Source organism: Clinocottus analis, unplaced genomic scaffold (genome assembly GCF_023055335.1).
Source record: "Clinocottus analis isolate CAN_PGR_092001 unplaced genomic scaffold, fCliAna1.0.p SCAF_6, whole genome shotgun sequence".
In the NCBI taxonomy this organism is placed as follows: Eukaryota; Metazoa; Chordata; class Actinopteri; order Perciformes; family Cottidae; genus Clinocottus; species Clinocottus analis.
In genome coordinates this window covers 20,394,405-20,419,588 of record NW_027176218.1, presented here as the reverse complement: position 1 = coordinate 20,419,588, position 25,184 = coordinate 20,394,405, and the positions used below count along the sequence as shown (strand labels likewise).

The window sequence follows — 25,184 nt, the reverse complement described above, 5'->3', positions numbered from 1 at the left end:
CTCCTTCCTATCAGCTTAAACACGGTCTAAGCATCTCCTTCTTTCTCTTTTGGTTTGGAGTGTTATATGACAATGACCGAGGAAAGAGAAAACGGAGAAGCAGGAAGAGAGCGCAAAGGTGCGAGGTCTGTGAGTAGAAGGGAGGAAATTGGGCAAATAAGGAAAGAGAGAGAGAGAGAGAGAGAGAGAGAGAGAGAGAGAGAGAGAGAGAGAGAGAGAGAGAGAGAGAGAGAGAGAGAGTAAAGAGCAGCAGGGGCGGCAGGAGTGACGGACACAGAGATGCAGGCTGACAGATTTAGGGTGCTGTTAGATATTTGGTACAGCATGTGTGTTAGTCCTGGACCGACATGTGGGAGAAAAGACCCATGTAGCATCCTCCTCTTGTTGTAGACGAGTTCAACAAACTCTACGGCACACCAAAGGAAAATCAATGACATCCTGATAAGTTTGTCAGTAATGTCGATACGTTGTGTACCCACTGACCTTCGACAACTCAAATCGAATCAGTTCCTTGAGTCCGAGTAGACTCACGAGAACGGACCGGACGCATTGCTTGTCCAGCTTGAGTGTCAAGCTATAATGCAGAGGGTGATAGAGAATGAGAGTGTGAATTTGCTTTTACGAGGTGTGGATGATCCATTTCACAATTTAAAGAAATGATCATGTCTTACTGCTTGACAGCTCATTTATTCTACAGCCCAGTGACATGGTTACAAAGCTACTATTATCCATTTTTTTGCAATCCAAACATATTTAGTGAAATTAAATTGAAAACATTTACTGGGAGAGCCATAGGGGGGGGACATTTCTGTTTATTATTTTTTTATGTTTTAATCATAAACATATGCAACATGTTGCAAGCCTGGTGAAAATCATCTGTAAAAAACTAAAATGAAAGATATTTTCAACACATGAAGTGGGAAAAAAATAATTGTGGCTCTAAAATAACTGTATGAAAAAATCTACATTCAATTTCCAAATGTTTAATGGCAAACCCATTGTTGTTCCCCCTTATGCATGCATATATAATAGTACACTGCTCAGGAGAATGTGTCTTTTTTCTTTTGATTTTGAAATTATTAATTTTGTCTAACTATGAACCTGAAAATCTGTATGTTGAATCTGACAGCCTATGGCAGATAAACTATGGCGGCATTTTTTCACCAGTGACCTCTCCGGTGACAGACATTAATTAGTTTGATTTTTGTGAAATTGACAGTGGGAGATGACACCGTTCTGTTTCAACTTGTTCCTCCCCCCGAGCTATTAGTAATTGCTAACACACAAATAGACCAAACACAACATGACAGACACACGGTTTCAACAAGCAAGTGTTCAGAATTAAAAAATGAAGAGGTGCCGACGGCGCAGCACTACTGTATATCTCTGAGCAGCAAAACGGCAGAAGAGGTATGTGACTGAAATAAATGAGAAGGATTCCACTACAGGCAAATTACTGGCAAATAATTGACATACTGACAATCACATTTGAGTTTTCTCAGCTGTGCCTTGTCGCGTATCAGCCAATTGTCACGCCAGGACCTCTCAGATTCATTTGCAGTTAAACAGCCTGGGGGATGGATCCTGCATCCACTTTGGATGGATGAGTGTGTTGGAGCCTGTGTGAAAATCTTCTGGAAGAGCTGTATGTCTCACTCTAAGGTGTTCCCAGTGAAACTAGGAGCGGCTGTCCACTGCCAGACGTCTAATGTGGGACAGTGTATTTATGGTCTGTTGATATTGGTTCTTGTGTGTCATCGGGTAGTGTGTCCTCCATGCCAAGTTGTATGCAACACATAACAGCCGCTGCATGTTTTGTTTTGTTTTTTAAACAAAACTGGAGATATAATTATGCCTTTTTGTGAAACAGCATTATATCGGATAAATGTCTTTATTCCTAATTTCAATGTATTTGATTGTTAAAGTATTTGAATACATTGAAGTATATTTGCTCATCATTTAGTAAACTTTAGTAAAAAAAATGTTTTATCTGCTCCACTTTGTTGTTAGTGCAAACTCAACAAGTCATAATAATGAATAAATACTTCCCAACATCTTTGTGTTACGTGTTCACATAAGAAAAGATAAGTCTTTCTTTGATTTGTTGAACTTTATAACTGAGTATTTAAGCTCATATACGCAAAAACACAGTTTGGTTCGAGCTATTTATTGTTCATCATTTCAGTCAGTACAACAACATGCCATAAGATCTTCTGGCCTTCAGATTAAAGGGACTTGACTCATGGTTACTTATCCAGGTAACAATACAAGTCTTTAGCCCCAAATGCATCTATACTCCCTCCCTTACGTGGTTGGCTTTTAAATGTGTGCAGGAAATGAGTTCATTAACAGCAGAACAACAGCGTAGAAGTGACTGAAATCAATTAGAGTGACAACCAAAGACTCAAGAGACAGATCCAAATAGAACGAACACAATCATTCATCTGAGGCCGAGATGTCCTGATTTTTCAAATAGGTCAAGTTCCAAAAACACTGGATCCTACAATTCCCACAATGCAACTCAAGAGCATTTTGCATTGGACCTTCTCTGCCTTCTAAATTTACTTTTTTTTTTTACCATCAGTTTGTATTTGTAATAACAGAAACAGAAACAAATACCATCAGATACCGTCAGGCTTTCAAATCAAATTTTTTTCCAACGCCACATGGTTAAATTGATAACTCTGTTAGAATGACATGTGATATCTCGACAGTGTCATAGACTGACGTACAGAGAAGGCAGAAATTGAGGGGGGGGGGGTGGGGGGGGTACAGCTATGTGTCTTAACTGACACACAGCTGATAACTGACATTGTCTGTCAACAGCCGTGAAGATGCTTGTCTGTTCTCTCATTCATGAAACATTTGTTTTCTCTATGAATCCACATGGACACGGGCACTACGCTCAACACAGCTCTGAATGACATCAAACATAAGATATGAATAATAGCGTAATTCTGTTGAATCAAGTCTTTCACAAACAGCCCATCGGCAGTAGCAGGCTGTCTCTTTGTGTTGGAGTGTGTAACAGAGAAACATTGCTCTCTCTCCTCCAGCTCCCACAGCCCCGAGGAGAGACTTTCCCTTCCTGGAGATTAGGATTAGAGCCATGCTAAGTCTGATTGAACAGCGCAAAACAGCTCTTTCTGCATGTGTGTGTTTCTGTACACGCCGGATCCTCACTGTATGTGTGTGAATGTCAAATATGTGCACATAGGTGGCAGTGTGTGTACAAGAGGAGAAGATGTCATCGGTGACTGAGCGTCTGCGTGAGATTATGTCTGCTTGTGCATGTCTAAATCAGTCAGTGTGTGTAAGCAGGGAAGGTGCACGTTTGTGCGCACACTTACAGTATGAATCTTGCACAGAGTGCAGAGGGCACGTGCGATAAAATGTCTGTATGAAAAAGATACTGAGTGTTGATCTGTGTGCCAAAGTCATGGTTTGGTGGTTTGCATGTAAAGCGGTCGTAGTGTGGCATAGCAGGAGTGTGACAACGATACCATATGTTTGTGCTCACGTGTGTGTGTGTGTGTGTGTGTGTGTGTGTGTGTGTGTGTGTGTGTGTGTGTGTATGTAAATTAGTTTGTAAGCAGGAGAGAGGAAGTATCTGTGTTAAGACAGAATTAAGTGTGTGTGTGTGTGTGTGTGTGTGTGTGTGTGTGTGTGTGTGTGTGTGTGTGTGTGTGTGTGTGTGTGTGTGTGTGTGTGTGTGTGCGCGTATCTGTGAAAGAGCTGCAGGTCTGTGACAAAAGGCAAAAGATTAGGAGGGAGCAGCGAGGATTTAAGACTTCCCATTCTGCCTTAAATGTGCTCATCTCACCAGCACTAGAACAGCCAAATGTTCCCATTGCACTGAACGTATGCTCATTACAGACAAGCCAGGTCCTGAGTAAATCAAACTGTCAATAACCACCATTTGAATATTCCACAAATTGCAACTTTTTTTAATTAACATTGTGTGTTTGCCGCAAAATCCTTATTCAAACCCAGCAGTGAAATAAGTCCACGCGGGTGAGAGCTACGAAAGTTGCTCAGCTGTGCATGAAGCAAAAGAAAACTCTGACTTTTGAGTTTGAAATTCTGATAAAATTACTGTGATCTTCAGGCAATCTTTTGTATCAATGGGACCTATAGGGCAAGCGCACTTGCGTTTCTTTTAACCTTTTCCTGTAACCTGCCAGCTGCTCGGTCCAACCTCGTTCTGCTCATTCACACATGAGCAGAGGAAGTAAAATAACTCTGGGTTGGTTTGGTTATTTGTGTCAGACCTAATAATTTAGGAAAGTGATTTTCATGTGTTCAGACTAAGAAGTTAAAACTAAATACATACTGAGTTACAGATGTCTGTTTCCCATTGTAAGTCTATGGGAGAAGTCTTATTGGGCCCAATGGCATAACGAAACGGCCCTGGACCTTAGGGCTTGCAAATGACTGCTGACTCTGAAAAGAAGGGAAGTGTTTCCCGTGTGTGATCTAAAAAAGAGCAGGCTGGATAGAGAGCATTCAAATAACTGGAAACTCCAAATGGCCTCTTCGTTGGACAAGTCAAAACTCCACGCTCTGGTTTTAACTGGTCATCACAAGCTGACCACAGCATGGACTCGAGGAATTATTACTCCAAGGTATCGAGAAATGAAGTGGGAGCCGCTGAAATTTAGCTGCAATTACCATTTGTTTACTCAGTTTCCAGCTTCATTCGATAAAGCAGGTCAACAAGAAGTTGAATCCATTCCTCACATTTTATATCTGGTGTTTTTTAACTTTGGGACAGCCACAAAAAAAGACGCCAACCTCGAACAAGCTATCGCTCTTACTACACCAACATGTACACCGCTTCATCGGGAGGGATCCAAAGCTTGACTGACCTGTGTCGCAATATGCCAGTTGCTAAACAGTAAATGGACTTTTTTTTATACTTGTTTTGTCTGCATTATGAATTTGAATGACCAAAACAAAACTGTCACTTTTGGAATAGTCATTTCAAATAACAAATCATGAGTGCAAATATTGTCATCATGGTGCAACACCCCTATGCTCTTTGCCTCATTTCCAACAATAAGATGAAAATAACTGGCTGTCAGTGACACTTGTCAAGGTCTGTTTGTGTGTGTTTGCGTGTAAATGCCCCATAACAATGCCCTGAATTTAAGAAAAGGTCTCATGGCTTATCCCCCCCCCAACCGAACACATCCTCTGACACTGACATGTCTGCAGTCACCTCCACACAACAACTCTCATGTATCATCTGGAGCCGGGTTCCAGCTCATGAAGCTGGGAAATTGTTGTTGAGATAAAGAAGAGACCAAAAAATGACACTGCGTCTGCACATATGTAGTGTATAGCTGACACAAAGTATGTGTGTGTGTGTGTGTGTGTGTGTGTGTGTGTGTGTGTGTGTGTGTGTGTGTGTGTGTGTGTGTGTGTGTGAGCGAGTGAGCGAGTGTGTTTGTGAGTGAGAGAGAGTGATTGGTATTACAAATCACACATCTTTAATCACTCACTCAGCTGCGCACAAAGGTGTGACATCACCAGGGACACACAAGAGATTGTGTGGTGGTCACATTTTTGTTATTCAGCCAGTGTTTGTGGGTCTGGTGGACCTGCGACATTTTGAGTTTTTAATTCAACACAATCACACAATTCATGTTAAAATACTTCATCCCAATTACAAGCAATATAAACAACATATATGCCACTTCATTTTGGAACTAGCTGAGGTCAGCGCATAGAACCCTGAGATCAGAGCATAGAACCTTGAGGTTAGAGTAGAGAACCTCAAGATCAGAGCATAGAACCCTGAGATCAGAGCATAGAACCCTGAGATCAGAACATAGAACCCTGAGATCAGAGCATAGAACCCTGAGATCAGAACATATAACCTTGAGATCAGAACATAGAACCTTGAGATCAGAGCATAGAACCCTGAGATCAGAACATATAACCTTGAGGTCAGAGTAGAGAACCCTGAGATCAGAGCATAGAACCCTGAGGTTAGTGCATACTAGAACCTTGAGGTTAGAGCCTCTTCCTCTACAACATCGTCATCAAAAAGCTTCTCTCTCTTCTGTCTCTTCCAAAATCAATTGCAAGGCCCTCTGAGCAGAGAATCTTTTGGCCACATTGATCCATTGTGATAAGGAACCACACGGGAAAAGCTATATTTATTGTGTCCTGCACCCAATTTGCAGTTGTGATGGAGTATGAGCAAATAAAGATTGGTTCCCACAAGACAGAGGATAAAATGTGTGGCAACGTGAGAGCAGACAGGTGTCTGTGCTTGAGTTGATCAACAATGTGTTGCAACCTTGTGTAACAATAGCAGCGGCATGAAAACAAAACTCTCTCTCTCACACACACACACACACACACACACACACACACACACACTGTGCCAGCTATATACTACATATGTGCAGACGCAGTGTTATTTTTTTATTTTGTTCTACTCTAAAAGCAGGCCCAGACAGGAGGACCGAGTGAAGGTAACAGGACCTACAATTTCCACACTCTCATTAGCCCACTAATGTTCGGGTCCACCGTACATCCTGTATGTAATATGGATGTGTCCAGGGGTGTACAGAGTGTGGTCATTGAAAACGTGTTCTGATTTATGTTCTCTACAGAAAATGAGCCAAAGCCAATGAGTCTGAAAAAATAATTAAGCATATCAATTTTCTTGAGCAGCTGTGGGACCTGTTTTCTTGAAATGAAAGCAGGTCCTACAGACCCGAACACCAGACAAAAGACTCGAAAAACTGACCAAACAGACCAAAATATAGTATGACGGTTAAATATCTCTAGCTTTAGCTCTTTCTCTCCCCAGCTCCATATCTTAATCTCACACTAACTGCTTCACTATTTCAAAATACACGTGCATTCACTGTTTTTTTTCTCCCGATGGCGTTCTGCCCTCCTGTTCTCACGATTCAACAAAAGTACCCATGGTTCAATGTTTCACAAAACCTCATTGCCCTTCTCTTCTCGACTCCACAAATGAGTTCTGTCCCTCAAACTTTTCCTCTCTGCATGTAAATGATCATGATCCGACTGTAACCCCAGGAGATGAAAATAGAAAAATCTAAATGTTTTCCATCTGTTTTTGAGAGCAAGGCATGCAGAAACATCTATCTCATTACCACATCATTGCCGAAGCAGAAACACAGGCCGGCTAACATTATACTCACCGTAAACATGAGCTGGCACCCTCCAAGTATGTAATCCAGAAAAGTGTAGTCTCTTGTAATCTGGGGAGACAAGAGTCACGGGGCAGAAGAATAAAACACTGGAGGGAAATAAATATAACCAGCGAAAGAGTTTCACAAGAAAATTAGAGTAGAAATGTTAAACATTAGAACCTTCAGTTAATTCTGCTAATAATATGTGTTATTATTATGCCCTCATACAAAAAGAGTGCATTTCTTTGCTTCTCCAAACTGAAGACTTGCAACACACTGAATATGAATAAGTACCTTATACAAACCAACTTCAAAATATCTAATCTGTCTCTTTAAAGTCTTTAGAGTCTGACTAATTATCTAATTATTTTAACAATATAGACATTGTAGTAAACAACCAAACTAAAAACAGCACATTTAAAAATACATTCTTAACTCTTTTCATGAGTAGATTTGTAGCAATATGTTTCTGATTCAAAGCAACAATGGAGCACCAATTATTATCTTGTTTGAACTAAATTTCCACTCCAATTACAATGAATATTTAGCATGAATTTTACTGTCATTAGTCTAATCCCTGCTGGCAGCCAACAAATATAATTACTTATTAGCCATTTTGTGCATGTGAGTACATGTAAAATGCTCTGAACATGCTTGGTCATGTTTGTGAGCATGGAAAGAAAAGGAAGAAAAAGAATTAATGATGAAAGCTTGTCCTTGTATGCACACAGCTTTCATGTAATTCTAAAGACTCGGTGTTTCAGCTTTATGTGTGGGACTCAACGTTAACACACAAATGAGTTATTCAGAGGGAGTTAAAGACACGCAATCAGAAGTGTGTCAGTTGATCAAAACCACAGTGGTTCAATTAGATGTTGTATTGAGTCGATAGCAGGACGCTTCATTAGCTGAGCTAAACAAGCAGAGATTTAGTCAGTCAAGAGTTATTTGTTGTCCCTCCAGCTCAGAATTTTAATGAATTCAATTTATACTATTGATACTCTATATGGGAATTCCCCTTGGACAGATAACAATGATTTTCATACAGCTTAAACCAGCATTAATTACTTTTGAAATGAACACTGAATTTTGAATTCAACACCTGTGTTTTTGACTCTACTCTTAAATAGAGTTGAATTCATTGCACATTAATTCCTATGATACCTTAACTGTGGATTCTGCAGTGCTATAAAATGATCCTCAACCCAATGCAAAACTGCACAGGGAGAGATGATGTGGGAAATGTGCTTTGCACGTGATTCCACAGGTCCATGTGCCAGGCTAACTATAGCCTAACAGTGAGAACCCGACCACCAGTCTGGATTTACACTTTCTGCCCCAATACCAGCAGCCGGAATTTAGAAGAAACCAAAGATTACGATGCACTGCTGAAAAATGACAAGACTATACATCTTTTCACATCAATGGTATCGTGTCATTCATCCATTCCATCATCCTTCTATCCATTCATCCATCCATGTATCCAGCCAGCCATTCATTCATCATCTTGCATCTTTCTGAACATCCGGCCACCAATCTTCCATCTATTCCATCTTTCCATCCAACCTTCATTCATCCATCCTTCCATCCATCATCCATCATATCACCTTTCCATCCATCCATCCCATCCATCCTTCCATCCCTCCATACATCCTTCCATCCTTACCTTACATGACTTCACAATGATGAAGCCAGAGTTCTTATAATTCTTCTTCTTTTTCTGTTTCTTGGGGTTGATGCAGTCAAACTCTACCTGAGGAGACAGAAATACAATTGTAAAGAATAAAAAAGATGACAAGCATCAGCATCAGAAACAAAAGAAGGGGGGTTATGGTAAAAGTGGAGTTGACAGCACAGTTGTACAGAATCAGTGAGATGGGAGAGGAATCACCAGACGACTGAGAAGCTGAGATTGTATTACTGTAAGTCACACAAACACACATTAGATTGCAATATGTTCTGGTGAAAAGATACATTTGAGACATGCACATGCACGCACACACACAAATACACACTCACACAACACAGGCTCACATGCCTTGAGTCAGCTGGTGATTCATATGACAGGTAGCTCTAAATGCCTTGTCGTGTTACTAGGGCTCAGCTAAAGGCTGTTTTACATCTCAAAAGCACCTCTCATTTTCTCATCCTCCTTTTCACACTCTCTCTCTCTCTCTCTCTCTCTCTCTCTCTCTCTCTCTCTCTCTCTCTCTCTCTCTCTCTCTCTCTCTCTCTCTCTCTCTCTCTCTCTCTCTCTCTCTCCATCCCCCATCGTGTTATTTTGTGTGTGTGCTTGTGCGTGTGGACTGTATGTGTGTCTGAGTCCCTACATCATTACCACACATGAAGAGACTCAGTGGGAGAACAAGTCATGAGGCTGCTTTGGCACATGCAGTTTCACAAATGAATACACACACAAACACACACACACACACATGTTTCCTCACAAACACACACAGAGCTACTAATGAATGAACGGTTTTCTGATCCCTGCATCTTTATTTCTTGAGCATACCAGAAAAGTCAAAAGAATATGTCTCAATGGTATTTATTCATTAGCTGCTCAGACTCAAGACCGACCAATCATTGGCTATCCTCTGGCCATAATGTGCGCAACAGTGCATGATTATTCCTGCTTCACTGTTGTCACATGCGACTCTTTGCATTTAAACTGTAAATTAGCCAGTACAGGGTCGAGGTGCGGCCAATTCAGCATCGCTAAAATATGAATAAAACTGCTATTCATTGGTTGATGACAGAGTATTTTTCTCATGTCCTTCTGTGTCAAATTCCCCTTCCTTTTATGTTTGTTGCATGGCATTGGAAAAAAATGTAACACTGAAAAATAAATAAAGTTACAGCTAACACTGAGGTGATCCAGGATTTACTGCAATTAAATACAATTACATGTTGTCACGGTTTGTGTCTTCACCTCGCCACATCCCCTATTCCCCGGGTCCTTTTTATTGCCATTTCCTATCCACCAGATATAATCCCATCCACTTATGTTTCTCCTTCCTCATCACCTGACTACCCCACCCAACTACACACCTGTGTGCACTTCCATCATCCGCTAAGCTGCTCTGCCTCGCTTTCCCAACCACCTTCTCACCTGCGTTGTTTGGGTCCAACCCTTGTTCCCCGAATTCACCCTGTGACGGATTACGTGATAGCTGAACTGACAAACACCCACTTAATCGCACAAATGTCAAATATGCTTTACCTCCACTGAGTTCTGGGCTTCACTCATCTTGGCAGCCGTGGTTTGAAACTCTCCGATGAAGTCGTGGCCTCCATCATTGTCATAGTCGTAACACAGGACCTGTCATGTAGAACACAGCACATCATGCCATCTTCTTTTCCATGCTTGTTCAGCTTCCTTTTTTAGACTGAAGCGGTTATTTCTATGGTATTTTTTCCCCTCTTTACACTTCTCCATGCAGCTCATCCTAAAAGCTCTCCTTTCTAAAATGTTAAATATTTCTCAAAATGGATTGGCAACATTGTATGTGGAGTGTATATTATTTACTATTTGTAATCATGACAGCATCTGATAACATAACCGTGCATTAACATTCTACATCCTGTCCTTATTTCTATTATCAATCTGCACTGCAAACATCACACCAGTTTTATAACTGATAAAACTCTAACCTTGATGTTTCTGTCCACATCTCCATTGCAGAGAGAAATGAGCGGCACAGTAAAAGGTTTCCACGCTGGATCCAAAGTATTCTTTATGACCTGAAGTAACAGAAAGAAAAGAGGCAGGTAATGATTGAATTACAGAGCCGCAGATATACAATGCAGTTGTAGCCACAGCAGAGTTACCAACACCTGTGGCAGTACACATATTGTTAAAGTTACAGTGTATGACCTTCTGTAAGACCTGGTTTAGCTGATGATGACAACTCATGGTAGACAATAATGACAGTCAGAAAAGGTACAAGGTGCAAAGTGTGTTTAATCCCCACTGATGACTCACCTCAGTCCTGTGCACCAGCATCCATTTGCCATCGTCTCCCTGCTTGTGAAACTCCAGGTAGGGGTCTGACTTCCCAAAGAAGTCCTGCACAGAACAGAGAGTTTGTAATTTTAAGTTGTATCCTATTTTTATCCTAATTAATTCATCAGAATCAGAACCATTTCTTACTACGTATGTTTTTACATACAAGGAATTTTAGTAGCATTGATCATGTATTTTTTGTTAGTTGTATTGATGTATTCACTAAAAGAGGAGCTCTGTATTTCTGCAATAGCTGTGCTTTGTGTTGATCCTGGTGGTTTTAACCAGAGGGTGCACAGCAGCCACACATCAGCATTAGTTCAAATCACAAGCCAAGCTATGCTGTTTCTGACCCGCTGTCATTCTTCCTTTCACCATCCACCAACAGCTACTCCATACGTTCAAGAATGAGAATAAACTGTTGCAAAAAAATTAATATCCTGCATGCTTTTCCTTTCCAACTATCGGTGCACCTGATTAGTTGGCAGACAAAGGTGAAGGTTGTGAAAACATTCACTGTTTATTTGGTGGCTTACTGGGCTTTGTGTGTGTGTTCTAAAGCAGTATGTGTTTCTCTAATGCACAGTGCGTGTGCGTGCGTGTGTGTGTGTGTATGTGTGCCTTTGTGTGCGCTTAATTGCATCCAAAGCATGTGTATATGTGCGTATGTGTGTGTGTGTGTGAGTGTGTGAGTGGGTCTAACTGCCTACCTTTTTATCCAGTTTACGCCCACTCAGGGTCAAAGTGATGATTCTGTTGTCAGACAGCTCCTGAGCTGTTATCTAAAATAGAATAACAGCACAACATTAGCTGCAGCTGAAGTACTGGCAGCTATTAACATTCACATGGACAATCACAGTCTCAACAACATCGTCATCATCCCCGTTATCATCATCAACAGTGGAAAACGTGCCATTGCAGCAGTGGTTCTTAAACGTTGAAACTGAATTTGAATTGAAATGAAATTTTTGTGACTTTTTTTACTCTGAATATCTTTCCAAGATTATAACAATAATGTGCATTGTGTCCAAAACAAGACAAGTGCAGATATGTGCCAGCCATGAAGTTTTATCAGTTTTAGTGGCTGCAATGAGCCTGCTTCCTCTAAAAATCTTTTTAAGATGGGGTTGCAGGCTTGATATGGCAGGCTCGTTTTCCATGTATTTATTGAATAGGTTTTATGTCTATGTACATTTGTAACATGTGATGTTCTCAATAAAGGTCTTGAAATCAAGAAATTCTGCATCCCCCCTCCTCCTAACCTGCAATGCCTCCGACAGTTTGAGAACCACTGCATTGTAGTGAACATTAGCGGTTGCATCCACATGACCAACAACCATTGATAATGTGATTCAGTGTGTTTGTGTGATGGAGAGACAAAAAGAAAGTTAAAGATACAGAGAGAGCAACAGTGTTATTCTCACCGTAATGGATCCTTTGCCAGCTGGCTTCCCATTGGCTAAGATCAGTGGCCTGTGAAGTTTCTTATTGGACACAATCTAATGGACAATTAGTAAGAGACACACAGGAATCAATTACAGTAAGACAAAACACAAGACTAAAGAGATGTGTGTTCAAACCACTGAGCATCTTTATTCAAGCCTATACTCTCAACTTTGAGGAATGAAAAGCAGGCTGAGTGAACTCATGGTGATCGAGACTTTGGGCTTGGGTAGCGTTGGCCAGATGAGGTCAATACACTTCATGGCTTGTTACACTCTGTCGTCCGATTGATTACAAAACCAACTTTGAATTGGGAAAGAAGAAATCCTTCCATACCACTCCCAGTGTGCAAATGAACTCTCCCAGGAAGTCGTGTTCGTAGAGCTGCGTGGCACACTTGTCTTCATCGAAAATGGCGAAGCGAAGCTTCTGGATCTCCTCAAAGTGGTAGTCCACATGAAACTTCACCCCAAACACTGGGTTCAAGTTGTTCACGGCTGTTTCAGTGCGACTGAGCTAAAAGACAAGAAACAAAAGGAGAAAAACAACAAATAAATCAAACACATGAACTTGAGTGGATTGTGGTGGTCAGTTTTTTACATTTTAAGGGTCAGTTTTTACGTTTTAACATCAACCTGCCCACTGGTTGTGGATAAGTACCTGCATCTGGCAAGTTTATATGAAATAGTTTCTTTTACACACACACTAGTGAACTATAAGTCACATCTGGGTTGTGATGATATTTAAGATATGCTATGTTGAAATGGAAAACAGAGTAACTTGATTACATCATCCAGGTTTGTCTTTGACTCCTTTAAATCTTAGCATATACTGTAATTTCTGTACCAAAATGAGTTGAGGATGAACACACTATAGTCTCTGGCTGCCTGGACTCTCCTGCATTTAACACTCACACTGTTGGATTAAACTTCTCCATCTTATAACCAGTAAAGAAATACAAGAGCAACAAGTCATGAAATGAATAAATAACTGTCCTTAATAGTTATACAGTTACATCATGACTCGATAAACAAGTGCCAAGAGGTCAAAGTCAAGTAAATGCAATATCCTAACAATATTAAGACAAAAGAATAGATTTTTTTTTTTTTTTAGAAAAGGCCAAAACACTCTTACAGTCTAATTTGATGTTCAAAAAAAAAGAAAAGATTATTATAAATTAATGTTTTAATTTTAAATTCCATTTCCCACATCCTCAACTACTTTTCCCAGGTGGATCCAGCTTTGATATTTAGACAAGTGATGAATTCTGATGCCCCCAAAAAATAACCCGGACAGCACACAGTCCGATCCCAGTGAGTGGGAGTCTGTAAGAGCACCGTGAGAGTCATGTTATTTGCTCTGGGTCCTCTAAACCAGGTGGTTGGATGACTAATACTCACTGGCTGAGCTACTCTCCAGTCTGACTCACCCTGAACACAGTGCTTAGTGTGTTTATCCACCATTAGACAAGGTCAGTATGAGTCTCGCCTGTCACCACTTCTGAACTTAAGTGAATATAAAAAACACTTTTGAATGGTCATTAAACTGATGAACCGGAGACGGTGGCCATGCAATGTCAACACTAAATTGCATCTGTCCAGCTGATTAATAAGCACTTTGCTTTGGTTGTTGTCACTTAACAGTACAGTGATCGCTGATGTGGCGTTTTAATGCTTGGAGATTAGTGTTGCTACTTTTAAGAAAGCTATTTTGAACAAGTTCATACCGAATAAAATGCTACTTCTTTGGTTGGTGACACCAATGATTATGTCATTCAACTACTGGATGGATGACTGTGACATTTTGAGAAAAACATTTGTTTCCAAGAGGGAAAGCAATGATTGCTGCTAACTTTGTAGATGCTCTCCTCCACCATTCATCTTCTTTTTCACACATTATTTTCTCATTTTCTTATACCATGCAGCGCCACTATTTCACTTACTCACAGTGGAACGTATATATCATTTTGTCCTATGAATCTGTCCCGAGGCAGTTGAAAATATCCACCGTTGTTTGATATGATCATTTATCAGTGTTTTCAATTTGAGCAAGCGGTAGTAGCAAATAACTGTATGGACATAAGGTACCTCAATAAAAATGTACGTTTGACGAATGCTTTTGTCGGAAAAAAAATCTCATGTTTCTCTGACTGCGATTTGTTCTTACAAAAGAACGACGAAGAGGCAGGCATTTAGACCCACAGTACTTCAGAGGGAAAAAGGTTTTACCTCCAGTCTGCTAACAGTGCTTACAGCCCTTTTCCATCTGACTGCCGCATGAGAAGAGAGCAGAGAGCACGGCTGCACTTTGCGGCTTAAAAACTGATATTGGTGGGTCATCACGGCAGCCCGGCAGGCTCAAGTGCATGTCTCATATTTGTGTCACTGTGGATTTGAACCTGGCTCACCGGACTGTGGAAATGAATCAGAGCCTTGCAGCACTTCTTTTGTTTGAATCTGTTTATGTTCACTTTTGCAGAATTGAGACAAAAAAAAATTGAAGCCAAAACAAGAAACAACTGAAACAGGCCAATACGATATGCAATATGTACTAAGTAGGTAGTTAAGTAGTACGTTACTGCAGGGTTAGGATAACAAGACTGTCGTCAAACCCGAAGAATAAATATCACACAAGTTTCAATACCACCCCACATTGTGTCCACTTTGCTATTGTACTCTGCCAAGTTCCCAATTCCTTGCGGTGAGCTGGTGTTGACTGGTAAGTGTTTTTACTAGTCAAGGACCTGAGCAATACGGCTGCTCAAAACTATCTGAAACTTTCTATAGTGTGTGTCTGTGTGGTTTAGAGGCCATTGTGTAGTTCCTTAGGGATTTAAAAAAAATGTTAATGACCAGGATGAACACAGTGAGGTTGAGGTTTATGTTCTTTCTGGTGTTTAATAGACAGAGAAGCGACATCACAGTCAAAGCGCTCAATGCGAGGACGTTGAATCAATAAGACGAGCACAACTGGTTTCAAAGAATCACATCAGAGAAGCAGTTGTCAAAAAGGAATTACGTGGACAAACTTGCAACACCAAAAAAAAAAAAAATACATAATTCCAAATAAAAGAAAGCAGTTACCGTATTTCAACAGCAGGTTCCTAAAACACCCTAACATGATAAATCCTGTCTCTCTCTGGCTTCTAACTTTGTCTGTTTGGTGGACAGGTAGAGTGCAGAGGATTTATCTGAGCTTTTTTTTCATTGAAAAGAGCTGCTTGCAACTGAAAATGAGGTCAATGAGTGTGGTGGGAGTGAACCAGAACAGTAAAGTTGGGTATCTAAAACCAAAACAAAGATCTAAAAGATGCAAAAAATACTCCAATAGGGCTGTGGATTTGTCACTTAGAGCCTTTCAGGTTACACATAGAGAAATGATCCATTGTTTGCGTGAACATTTTGATTAGCAGGACCACGGTTCAGCATCATTGATATATATGATAATTGAATTGATCTGTCAAAGCCATACAGTAACCTCACAAAGGACCTTGTAATTCAGCTAACCTCCCTTAGATGCTCTATTTAAATGTGTATAATAAAGCAGATATATACTTTAAAACAGAGTTCAGTATCACAAAAAGGGATCCAGCGAATGTCATTACAAGTCTACATAAGGCACCGCTAAAGATGTGACTTTGAACCCCACTGAGTTTAGCATCCCTACTGGAGGTGGTAAAACATCACACTGAATGTGAGTTCTCACTTTCAGTGTTAAAGGCGTATATCTGGTTCCATAACACGTGTTGAGATTAGCATAGGGATTTATAGTTCAGGGAGAGGAAAAAAGAAAAAGGAAGGAATAGCCAAAGCAGTCTGCAAACCTGGTGCCACCATCTTTACAGAGCAGAGATCCATATTTCTGGAGGCCTATCATGTTCTTTAAAGCCGCTCTAACATCAGCTTCCACTGTTATCATAATCTTCCATCGTGGTTACCTTCGGTAACCTCTTCACGTCATCCTCCTCTTGTTCAGTCTCACTTTTTTTTTACATCTCCGTCTTCTTCTTCTCAAACCTCAATTTCTAACGCTAATTTTCCCCTCACCCTCTGTTTCCCTCCAGCTTTTTCTCATTTCCCTCTCTCTCACACCTCCTCGCTCCAACACTTTTACCTCTCTCTCTCTCTCTCTCTCTCTCTCTCTCTCTCTCTCTCTCTCTCCCTCCCTCTCTTTCTTTCTCTTTTACTCTCTCTTTCTCTCTCTCTCGTTTACCCTGGATGGGCCCAGCTGCTTCTCACACCTCTATCTCACAAGGCAGATGAAGATAGACAGAAAGTGAGACGGAGAGAGACAAAGAGGTGGAAGACTGGTGAAAGAAATGAGAGAGAGACAATAAGAAAAAGGAGGGAAAAGGGAGGAGAGAGAAGACAAAGCTAACAGGAAGGGGGGGTTGATTGGAGGATGTGAGAAAGCTGAGGTGCGAGAGAAAGAGTGAGCAGTGGATAATATCAGAGAAAAAGGTTCAGGCCTCATTTCGCCTCCTCCATCATTCCCTCACTCCAGCAGCACTAAGCTTTTGTTTCCCTTCCCGTTGCCATAGTAACCGTTGGCAATTTCACATCAGAGCCACATGCCCTGCTGACCGACAACTAGCTACAACCCGAGGCACTCGCCCACACACACACACAAAAGCCAGTGTGCCCTGTTGACCAGCTGTTCGCTACAGAGGAGCCTCGAGGCAGCAGCCTACACACACCAAAACTTCATCACCATGTTCCTCTGGAGCAGCTCCAACTTAGCGCTCCTGTTTTTTTTCTTTTTCCACACCCTGCAAATACCGCATCCAATCATACACTCGCATCCCAAAGCGAGGAAGAAGTTTCCCCAAACAAGACACAGGAACACTGAGCGCAGAGCGCTGCCCGGGACTCAACTCAAGTCATAGCGCTCAGAGCGTCTCTCTACTTCCTCTCTACTCTTCTTCTCCGCCATGCGCTTTGGGTCACTATTGTAAGAAATGTCGTTCAATGCAAAGTCATTGAAGAGCTCTGTGACCCAACACGCTGGCTAACTTGTTGGCAAACTAACGGATCAGATTAGCTCAAGGGTTAGCACAAACGATGACACAGTTTATTTAAAACAGCCTTCGAATGGTTCCTCTTTTGTGGAACAGTTTATCCTCCAAAAGAGGAGGTTGAAACAAAACGTAACGGTGCTGATAGGCTACAACAGCATCCTACATTTATGGACTTCCCGGCTCTGTGCCCCCTGTCCAGATGGCTCGCTATTGGTGGACTGTGTGAATATATCCTCGTCAGAGTTGGATCCACTAATTCAGTGGAGTGAATTGATTTTGCCGTGATTATTCCACCGCTTTAAGTCCTTTAAATCCGAAGCTTGTAACCTGCACCTCTTTGGACCGAAGCAGCGAACGCCCACAGGAAGCCCCGGGGGCACAAACAGAGAGCAGCACCTTCCTGCTTGGGCTGTCTTGTTAACCAATGAGACACTGCGCTGCCCATCATCCAAAATGTCCATTAAAATTGATAGAACTCTAATGTCAGCGTTTGTAACTCCCACAAGACCAACTCTGCAGTCATCCAACCATCCTGAGGTTTCTGCAGAAGCAAGCGTTCAGTAGTCACAGTGATGGGAATCATCCATCTCATATAATGTGGACAGGGTTGACAAGCACATTGTGTGGCACTCAGCAGTTTACTCAAAAAAACAATACATTATGAACAAAATAACAAGGTTTGGGCCACCAAAAACACACATTTTGTGCAAACCATAGATTAATACACACAAGTATGGTTACATCAGACATCAGCCTATATTGGTCCATTAAGGAACCTACTTGTGGAACCTTGTATAAGTAACTTGGCAGCCCAACCAGCGCCTGAGCGGTGCCAGATCAACGTTTGAAGAACGTTCACAAACGTTGGAACGTCCTACTGGGCTCAGCACGCAGGGCTCATGCCAGATGGTCAAGGCATCATGAGTTCGGATCTGGCTCACGACATTTACCGTCTGCACAGCAACACAGACAACAAACGAAATCCTTTGGTCTTTCTTTACTGGAAGAGCCAGCATGGTGGACGTGACCTTGAAAGCACTTCTGACACTTGGAGATTTTTCCATCCTCCCTTTAAATCGTCTTTTTATTTTTGCCTCCTTTTTATCTTCTTCCCTCCGCCTCCCTGGCGCTGAAATAAACAGCATGGAGACACACCAGAAATGCGTTTGACTCCTTATGATCCAAACAGTAATATATTATCTCTGTTCAGGCTTTTCCCTCCAATCTGCCATTTGCATCCCCCTGCTGATTTCCCTCCATTTTACCTCCTGTTTTAAAAAGACAAAACATGCCTTTTCTTCACTTGTGTCTTTTTTTCTCTCCAGCACATTTTGTCCTCTACTTCTCTCTCCATCTGGCAGTGTTCCTCCGACCCCACCATCATCCCTCCATCCTTACCTCCACCCAGTTTCCATCCACCTCATGGAAGAGAACACAGAACGGGTCCGACTTGGAGGCAACATCTCGGTCCAGCAGGCTGGCTGCGGTGACGGACAGCTCCACCCGGGTGACGCAGTGAGGTCCAACACTGAGCGTCTGGCCGTCAGTGGTCGAGCCTAGAGTGTAGGCCATGGTCTGAGTTTACAATTAATCACCCTGGAGTACAGAAGAAAAGAAATAAGTGGAAACAACCAGTTTCATACATGCCCACACACCATCCCACAGTGGCTGCTTCTTGGCACTTTGAGCTAAATGCACAAGTGTGCAAACATTCTTATGTTTAACTGGTACAATGTTCATTAAGTTCACCATCTTAGTTCAGAGCAGTGGTCTTTAACTTTTACCAGGGAGACCTTAAGGATGCATAGTAAACTGATCCTACAATAACGCATATAGGGCTATGACGTGTCATGTATCAACACACCTTTTTCATGGTGCATACAATACGAAGCTATTAAAATAATAACACGTAGCCACTTGTTTACCGTTACGGATGGGTGTCGCAGGGATTTAGCATAGTTCGCTCATGTGATGGCACAAGGATAACAGGCCATCATTAATGCTGTGGAAATTACATGTGTCCCCCCCCCACAAATTAGCCAATTTATCTTTGCTAATAATAAGTTGGTTTCATTTAACTGGTGTGTATATTATCAGACATAGTTGAAGACAACATTGTTTTTAACACTATCATTAGCATAAACATTTTTCAAATAATTTCTTATTGCAATAACCCTAAGGATCCGCTAAGGGTCACTCACACCCTGCTAGAGTTTTAGCGTGCTAATATTAGCAGAGGCCGATGGCGTGTCATAAGTGTTTCAGGTGTTGAGACATTGAAAGTACTGCATGAGCTTCATATAACAGTTATAGATTAAAGGTTCACCAGACATGATCTTTGTGAGATGAACTGTACTGTAGGTTCTTGTTTACACACTTTACAGGGTGCACATGTGTGTGTGTGTGTGTGTGTGTGTGTGTGTGTGTGTGTGTGTGTGTGTGTGTGTGTGTGTGTGTGTGTGTGTGTGTGTCTGTCTGTCTGTCTGTCTGTCTTCCACTGACAACAGGCAAAATCATGAATTTCAAGAAACACAGGAAAATAAGATGCTATTAACACATTCGGTGGTTATATCTGTTGCCAGGCAGATTGTGTATTAACCCGACAGAAATGAGTGGTTGGCAGAGAAGTATTTTAGTCCTTTGAGAAGTGTGTGTCACCAAAAAAAAAAAAAAAAAAAAAAAAAGTAAACAAGGACTTCATTCCATTGGTGTGAACGCCCTAAAGGCTTCAGTTTAATTAGAGTAACGATAGTGTCTGGCTAGAAATACACACTGGGGAAGACTTACACAGCTGTAAACATACGCACAATGTGAGATCCTGATGCTGCAGGTTGACCCTGTGGTAAGCTCTCTCTCTCTCTCTCTCTCTCTCTCTCTCTCTCTCTCTCTCTCTCTCTCTCTCTCTCTCTCTCTCTCTCTCTCTCTCTCTCTCACACACACACACACACACACGTACATACACACAAAATCACAGCTATCACAGAACCTCTAAAATGGAGACCCGAGGAAAACACAATAGCCATAAAGAGAAAAACATGCATGTTTGTCTTGGACACTGTTTGAGTGTAAAAACATGATGTTCTCAGTAATTACTTGGGTCACATTTGAAATGATTTTCTCGAGGCTTTAAGGACAGATAACCCGCAGAGCACCTTGTGTCCATAAGGGTGGTTTTGTTCTCAGGGCGGCGAGCTAAAAGGATGCTGTCTGTTGCTAAGATACTAATGTGTCATAACCAGCGTGCTCCTCCCGGTCTGCTCCTGTGATGTCACACTGTGTAGTGGTGATGCACTGAAAACACCACTGTAATGTTCTCATTCATTTACTCACTCACTCACAGATAGTGAAATGCTTGCTTTGACTGGCGGAGATACTTTAAACAATGCATTGATTGACCATGATTGATGAATGGATGCATTAAAGACCCCGCTGTCTTTTTTGTTCTTGACAATTAGAGACACAAAATGTCTGTTGGCACGTCTGCCATTACTAGATACTACTTACACAAATCATGCATGATGTTGCAATGCATGATGGGGCGGGTGTTGCAGGATATCCTGCCTCTTGAATTGAAAATAATTGTTATTAATATGTCTCCTGCTTAAGTGATCTGTGCTAAAGTGTGTTTTTCCATCATGTGTTTTATTTGGGTGAGGAAGAAACTAAAAACAGAAGACAAATAAAGACAAAAATGTCACTTTCTTCCATTAATAATCCAAAAGCTGCCGGTGCGACGTCTCCGCTTGGAACTATTTACTGCGGCTGAACACAACTTTGACCTGCTTTAAAAACCACATCACCGCCCTTTCCCGCGCGTTATGACCCAGGGACCCCGTTGCGCGTGAGAGAGCGCGTGCAGCGCTGAGTGCATTACAGGTACGCGCGGAGACTGTGCAGCAGGAGGACCTGCCACACCCACCCGAGAGACCTGGCGCCTTGCTCGGCTCTCCGGGTGGCTCTGACCCCGCGGAAGACGTTCACACCCGAGTCACACTTCACGTCCACACGTGAGTCGCCTCTCTGCGGCAGGACGCGGACAGCAGGGAGCTGCCGGCTCGAGCTGCCGGAGGCCGTGTCAGACTTGTTGGTGGCGGAGTAAACCCCGCGCGCACGTCATTAAGTCTAATTGCACCTGTCGGCCAAGACAAAGTGGAGGCCAATGGACAGGAAGTGCAGCATGCAAACAGACATCTCTTTTTGGTGTTGTTCAGGTTTGTCCATTTATATTGAAAACAGATCGAAAGAGTAAAGCAGCAACTCTCTTCTCTCCCAATCACTCACTCACACACGCACACGCACACACACATACGCACGCACGCACACACACACACACATGAAGTACAACCAGTCCTTCTTCCATATAACCTCTCCAGCCACCACAGACTGGACATTTTGACAAGTGAGCGTGTCACAGCAGCCCCTCAGTCTCCATCTGACAACAAACACCAGCTCACTGATGTTTGTGTCCGGAGGGAATACCAACGAGAAACGAATTATGAAAGCTGATGCCACACTTACCAGAATAAATGACGTCCAACTTCTTCTCCGCTTTTCAGTTTGCAATGTATTTAATTACCGCGCTCAGTGAGGAGAAAAATAAATCCCTCAATGTTTTTTTTTTCTTTCTTCTTTCTTTTTTTTCTACCAAAGAGTGTAAACAGAAGTTGCTGTTGACATTGTTTTTGTTTTATCCCGTGTATCCTGGAAGGCGCAACAGTGCGTGCACGTAAATCATCCTCGTAGTCACCTGGACTCTGTTCTTTCTGCCCAGCGCTGCTGATGGACCGAACTGCGTCAAGCGAACGGCACTATTGTGCGACCGGAAGTACGGCGAGATTCCCTTTCAAAGTAAAAGCAGTCGAGCAGGTTCAAAACGCTTCCGTCCCCAGTGTTAAATGAAACAAATATAGTTGTTGTATTACATGACGAGTGTTGTCACTGAGTGTGTGTTGTTTTAATTACCAGTATACTCTCAAATTACAGTGGCCTTTCGTTTCTGTAAGATTAAAATTGTATTGTAAAGTCTAACATGTAAAATCTATTGGTCTATTGTTTCCCTGCCGCCCCCCTTGTGGTGAATACAAGTATTACGACCAAAGTCTGTTCATTACTTTTCAACACATTGCTGTTCCCAAGTAGTAAGATATTTTAGATAAGTAACAGTAGTAACAACAAGATGTAACAAAAATATGCAAATACGTAATGAACATCAGAATCCTTTTAGAGTGTTAGTTTTAACATATTATGATGATATTATATTACATAATATTGTATTATTATTAGCCTACTGTTGGACTCCCGTTCATGTTTGCCTGTTCTACTTGATCCTTGTTTAGGACCCTATGAGGTAGCTGTCTGTTTACATTGTTGTATGTTATTGTCCTTGATGTATTTATTTGTCGTCATCATACTGTTGTTTTCTTTTTACATGTGTAAGTATTACAGGATATTCTAGCACATATTTTGTTATGCATCACTGTTATTTTCATGTAATTTCACATGTTTACATAATGTGTGAGCTAGCTACAGTAAAGTACAAAGTACATGGATGCATATATTTTATTTGCGTTGCCATATTATTAACATGCAACGTGAGAAGTCACCAGTCTTCGTTGCGCTTTAAACCCTGATAAAGACTGATAACGAGGATTTCCATTAAAACTAATTAAACATAGTTGTTTTTTTGTTTTTTTAAAAAGGCCTACGGAAAACAATGGTAGTATAGTGTTAAATCAGATATAATACACCTTGATCATAGTAGAAATTCTACTATAATTTGTTTATGTGAATCCTTAACCCTTGTGTGGTGTTCATATTGTTGGTATTCAGCCAGTGTTTGTGGGTCTAGTGGACAATTTTTAACCCAACACAATCAAACAATTTTATGTTAAAATACTCAACAGATGTTTACTTTAACCCAATAGTTGCTCCTTACCTTCGTTAGATCACATGTATGAATTAATGTGCTTCTCAGTTTTTTTTATAAAATGTAATAAAAAGAGAAAATCAATTATATTCAAGATATGAGTGATGCTCCTGGCCACAAGTTTCCCATGCCTGTAATACTCATGAGTTCCACATTCCTGCCTTTCTTTGGCACGTAGGATACACAACCCTGGAGGAGTTGACCTGTTTTGTGTCGTCTGCAGTTGGAGGTCAGGTCAGCTTCCTCTTCAGCAGCTCCTGTTCCAGCTTTTGTGAAGCAAAACATATTGTTGCATGTGATGTTGTGTCTTGGCCCTGAGTCATATCCAGGACAACGCTCACTCCTCGATGTTTCTGAGTGGCTCTTCCATGTGACTCTTCTGTGTAGATGTGTAACAATCAAGCATACAAGGAAGTGACATCACAGGCAGCCAGAGCTTTATTCAAGAAGGTCATTCAATGTCACACTTTCTTGACGTTCATATTTCTTCACTTGCTGGCTGCTGACGGGCTGGCTCTGAGGCTCGTCTTCATCTTAGAGATCAGAGAATCCTCAGGCCATATCATAGAACCATGAGGTCAGAGCATAGAACCCTGAGGTCAGAGCATAGAACCATAAGGGTTGAGCAGAGAACACACACACACACACACACACACACACACACACACACACACACACACACACACACACACACACACACACACATGCACACACACACACACACACTCTACACGCAGGCCCAGACAGGGGGACACAGTGAAGGTAACAGGACCTACAATTTCCACACTCTCACTAGCCCCATGTCTAGTGGACCCAAACTTCCTGTACGTAACATAAATGTGTCAGGATGATGTACAGGGTGTGATCATTGAAAATGTGTTCTGATTTATGTTCTTCACAGAAAAAAGAGCCAAGGCCAATGAGTCACAAAATCCCCCCTTTTTGTATTTAAATCCTACATGTTCAGTTTACAATAGGCTTTCTATGAAACATTGAAATTTCAATGACACCATTGGGTTTGTTTCTCTCTGGGAAAAGCTCCCTGCAGAGTCACAGACAACTCAATAGAGCTGCTTCTCTGGCAGAGAACTCCCTGTAAGTCAGCTGACCTTCATAAAAATACTTTTTTAATGAGGGGAGTGCCCTTTAACACAAGAGCGGAGCAGATAACTGCGCTACAGTTGCACCACCAGTCTTAACCACCAGAGGGCGTCAGAGCAACATGAAAGAATAGGTGTTCTGCCTCTGAGTCTTGCCAAAGTTTGTCACTGACAGGCACAGCTGTGGTTTCAGCTGCTCCTGTTGACATTTGTCAGGATTAAATATTAGAGAGTTATAAAACACCCTTTGTGCAATGTGTGGGAAAGAAATTGACTCATGTACTTCTGAAACTAGGTTATATTCACCCATCATCCTAACTAATACAATAAAATAATAATAAGTACAATAACAATATTAAGTTATTTAAACATCATGATGCATTTGTTCATAAAACACATTTTTTAGAGAACAGAAATTCAGGAATTTACCAACAAATTGTGAAGAAACCAATTAAATAACGCGTAAATAAAAGCCAAAACTCAATGTAGTCTTTTTTCTTCTTTATTTTTTTTT

At 41.5% G+C, this 25,184-nt stretch overlaps 1 protein-coding gene across 1 annotated transcript in view; it reads right to left on the bottom strand.

Moving 5' to 3' along the window:
* cpne2 (copine II) overlaps positions 1-22,438 on the bottom strand; it is a 40,046-nt gene extending 17,608 nt beyond the window's left edge. Inside the window, exons 1-10 of the mRNA XM_068602701.1 lie at positions 22,163-22,438; positions 19,043-19,240; positions 12,964-13,143; positions 12,609-12,683; positions 11,895-11,966; positions 11,164-11,247; positions 10,833-10,922; positions 10,402-10,500; positions 8,845-8,931; positions 7,188-7,247 (exon numbers count right to left, since the gene is read on the bottom strand). Of these exons, the coding sequence (XP_068458802.1) occupies positions 7,188-7,247; positions 8,845-8,931; positions 10,402-10,500; positions 10,833-10,922; positions 11,164-11,247; positions 11,895-11,966; positions 12,609-12,683; positions 12,964-13,143; positions 19,043-19,216 (921 nt within the window). The 5' untranslated portion in view covers positions 19,217-19,240; positions 22,163-22,438. The remainder of the gene's footprint in view (positions 1-7,187; positions 7,248-8,844; positions 8,932-10,401; positions 10,501-10,832; positions 10,923-11,163; positions 11,248-11,894; positions 11,967-12,608; positions 12,684-12,963; positions 13,144-19,042; positions 19,241-22,162) is intronic.
* Positions 22,439-25,184: the final 2,746 nt, after the last annotated feature.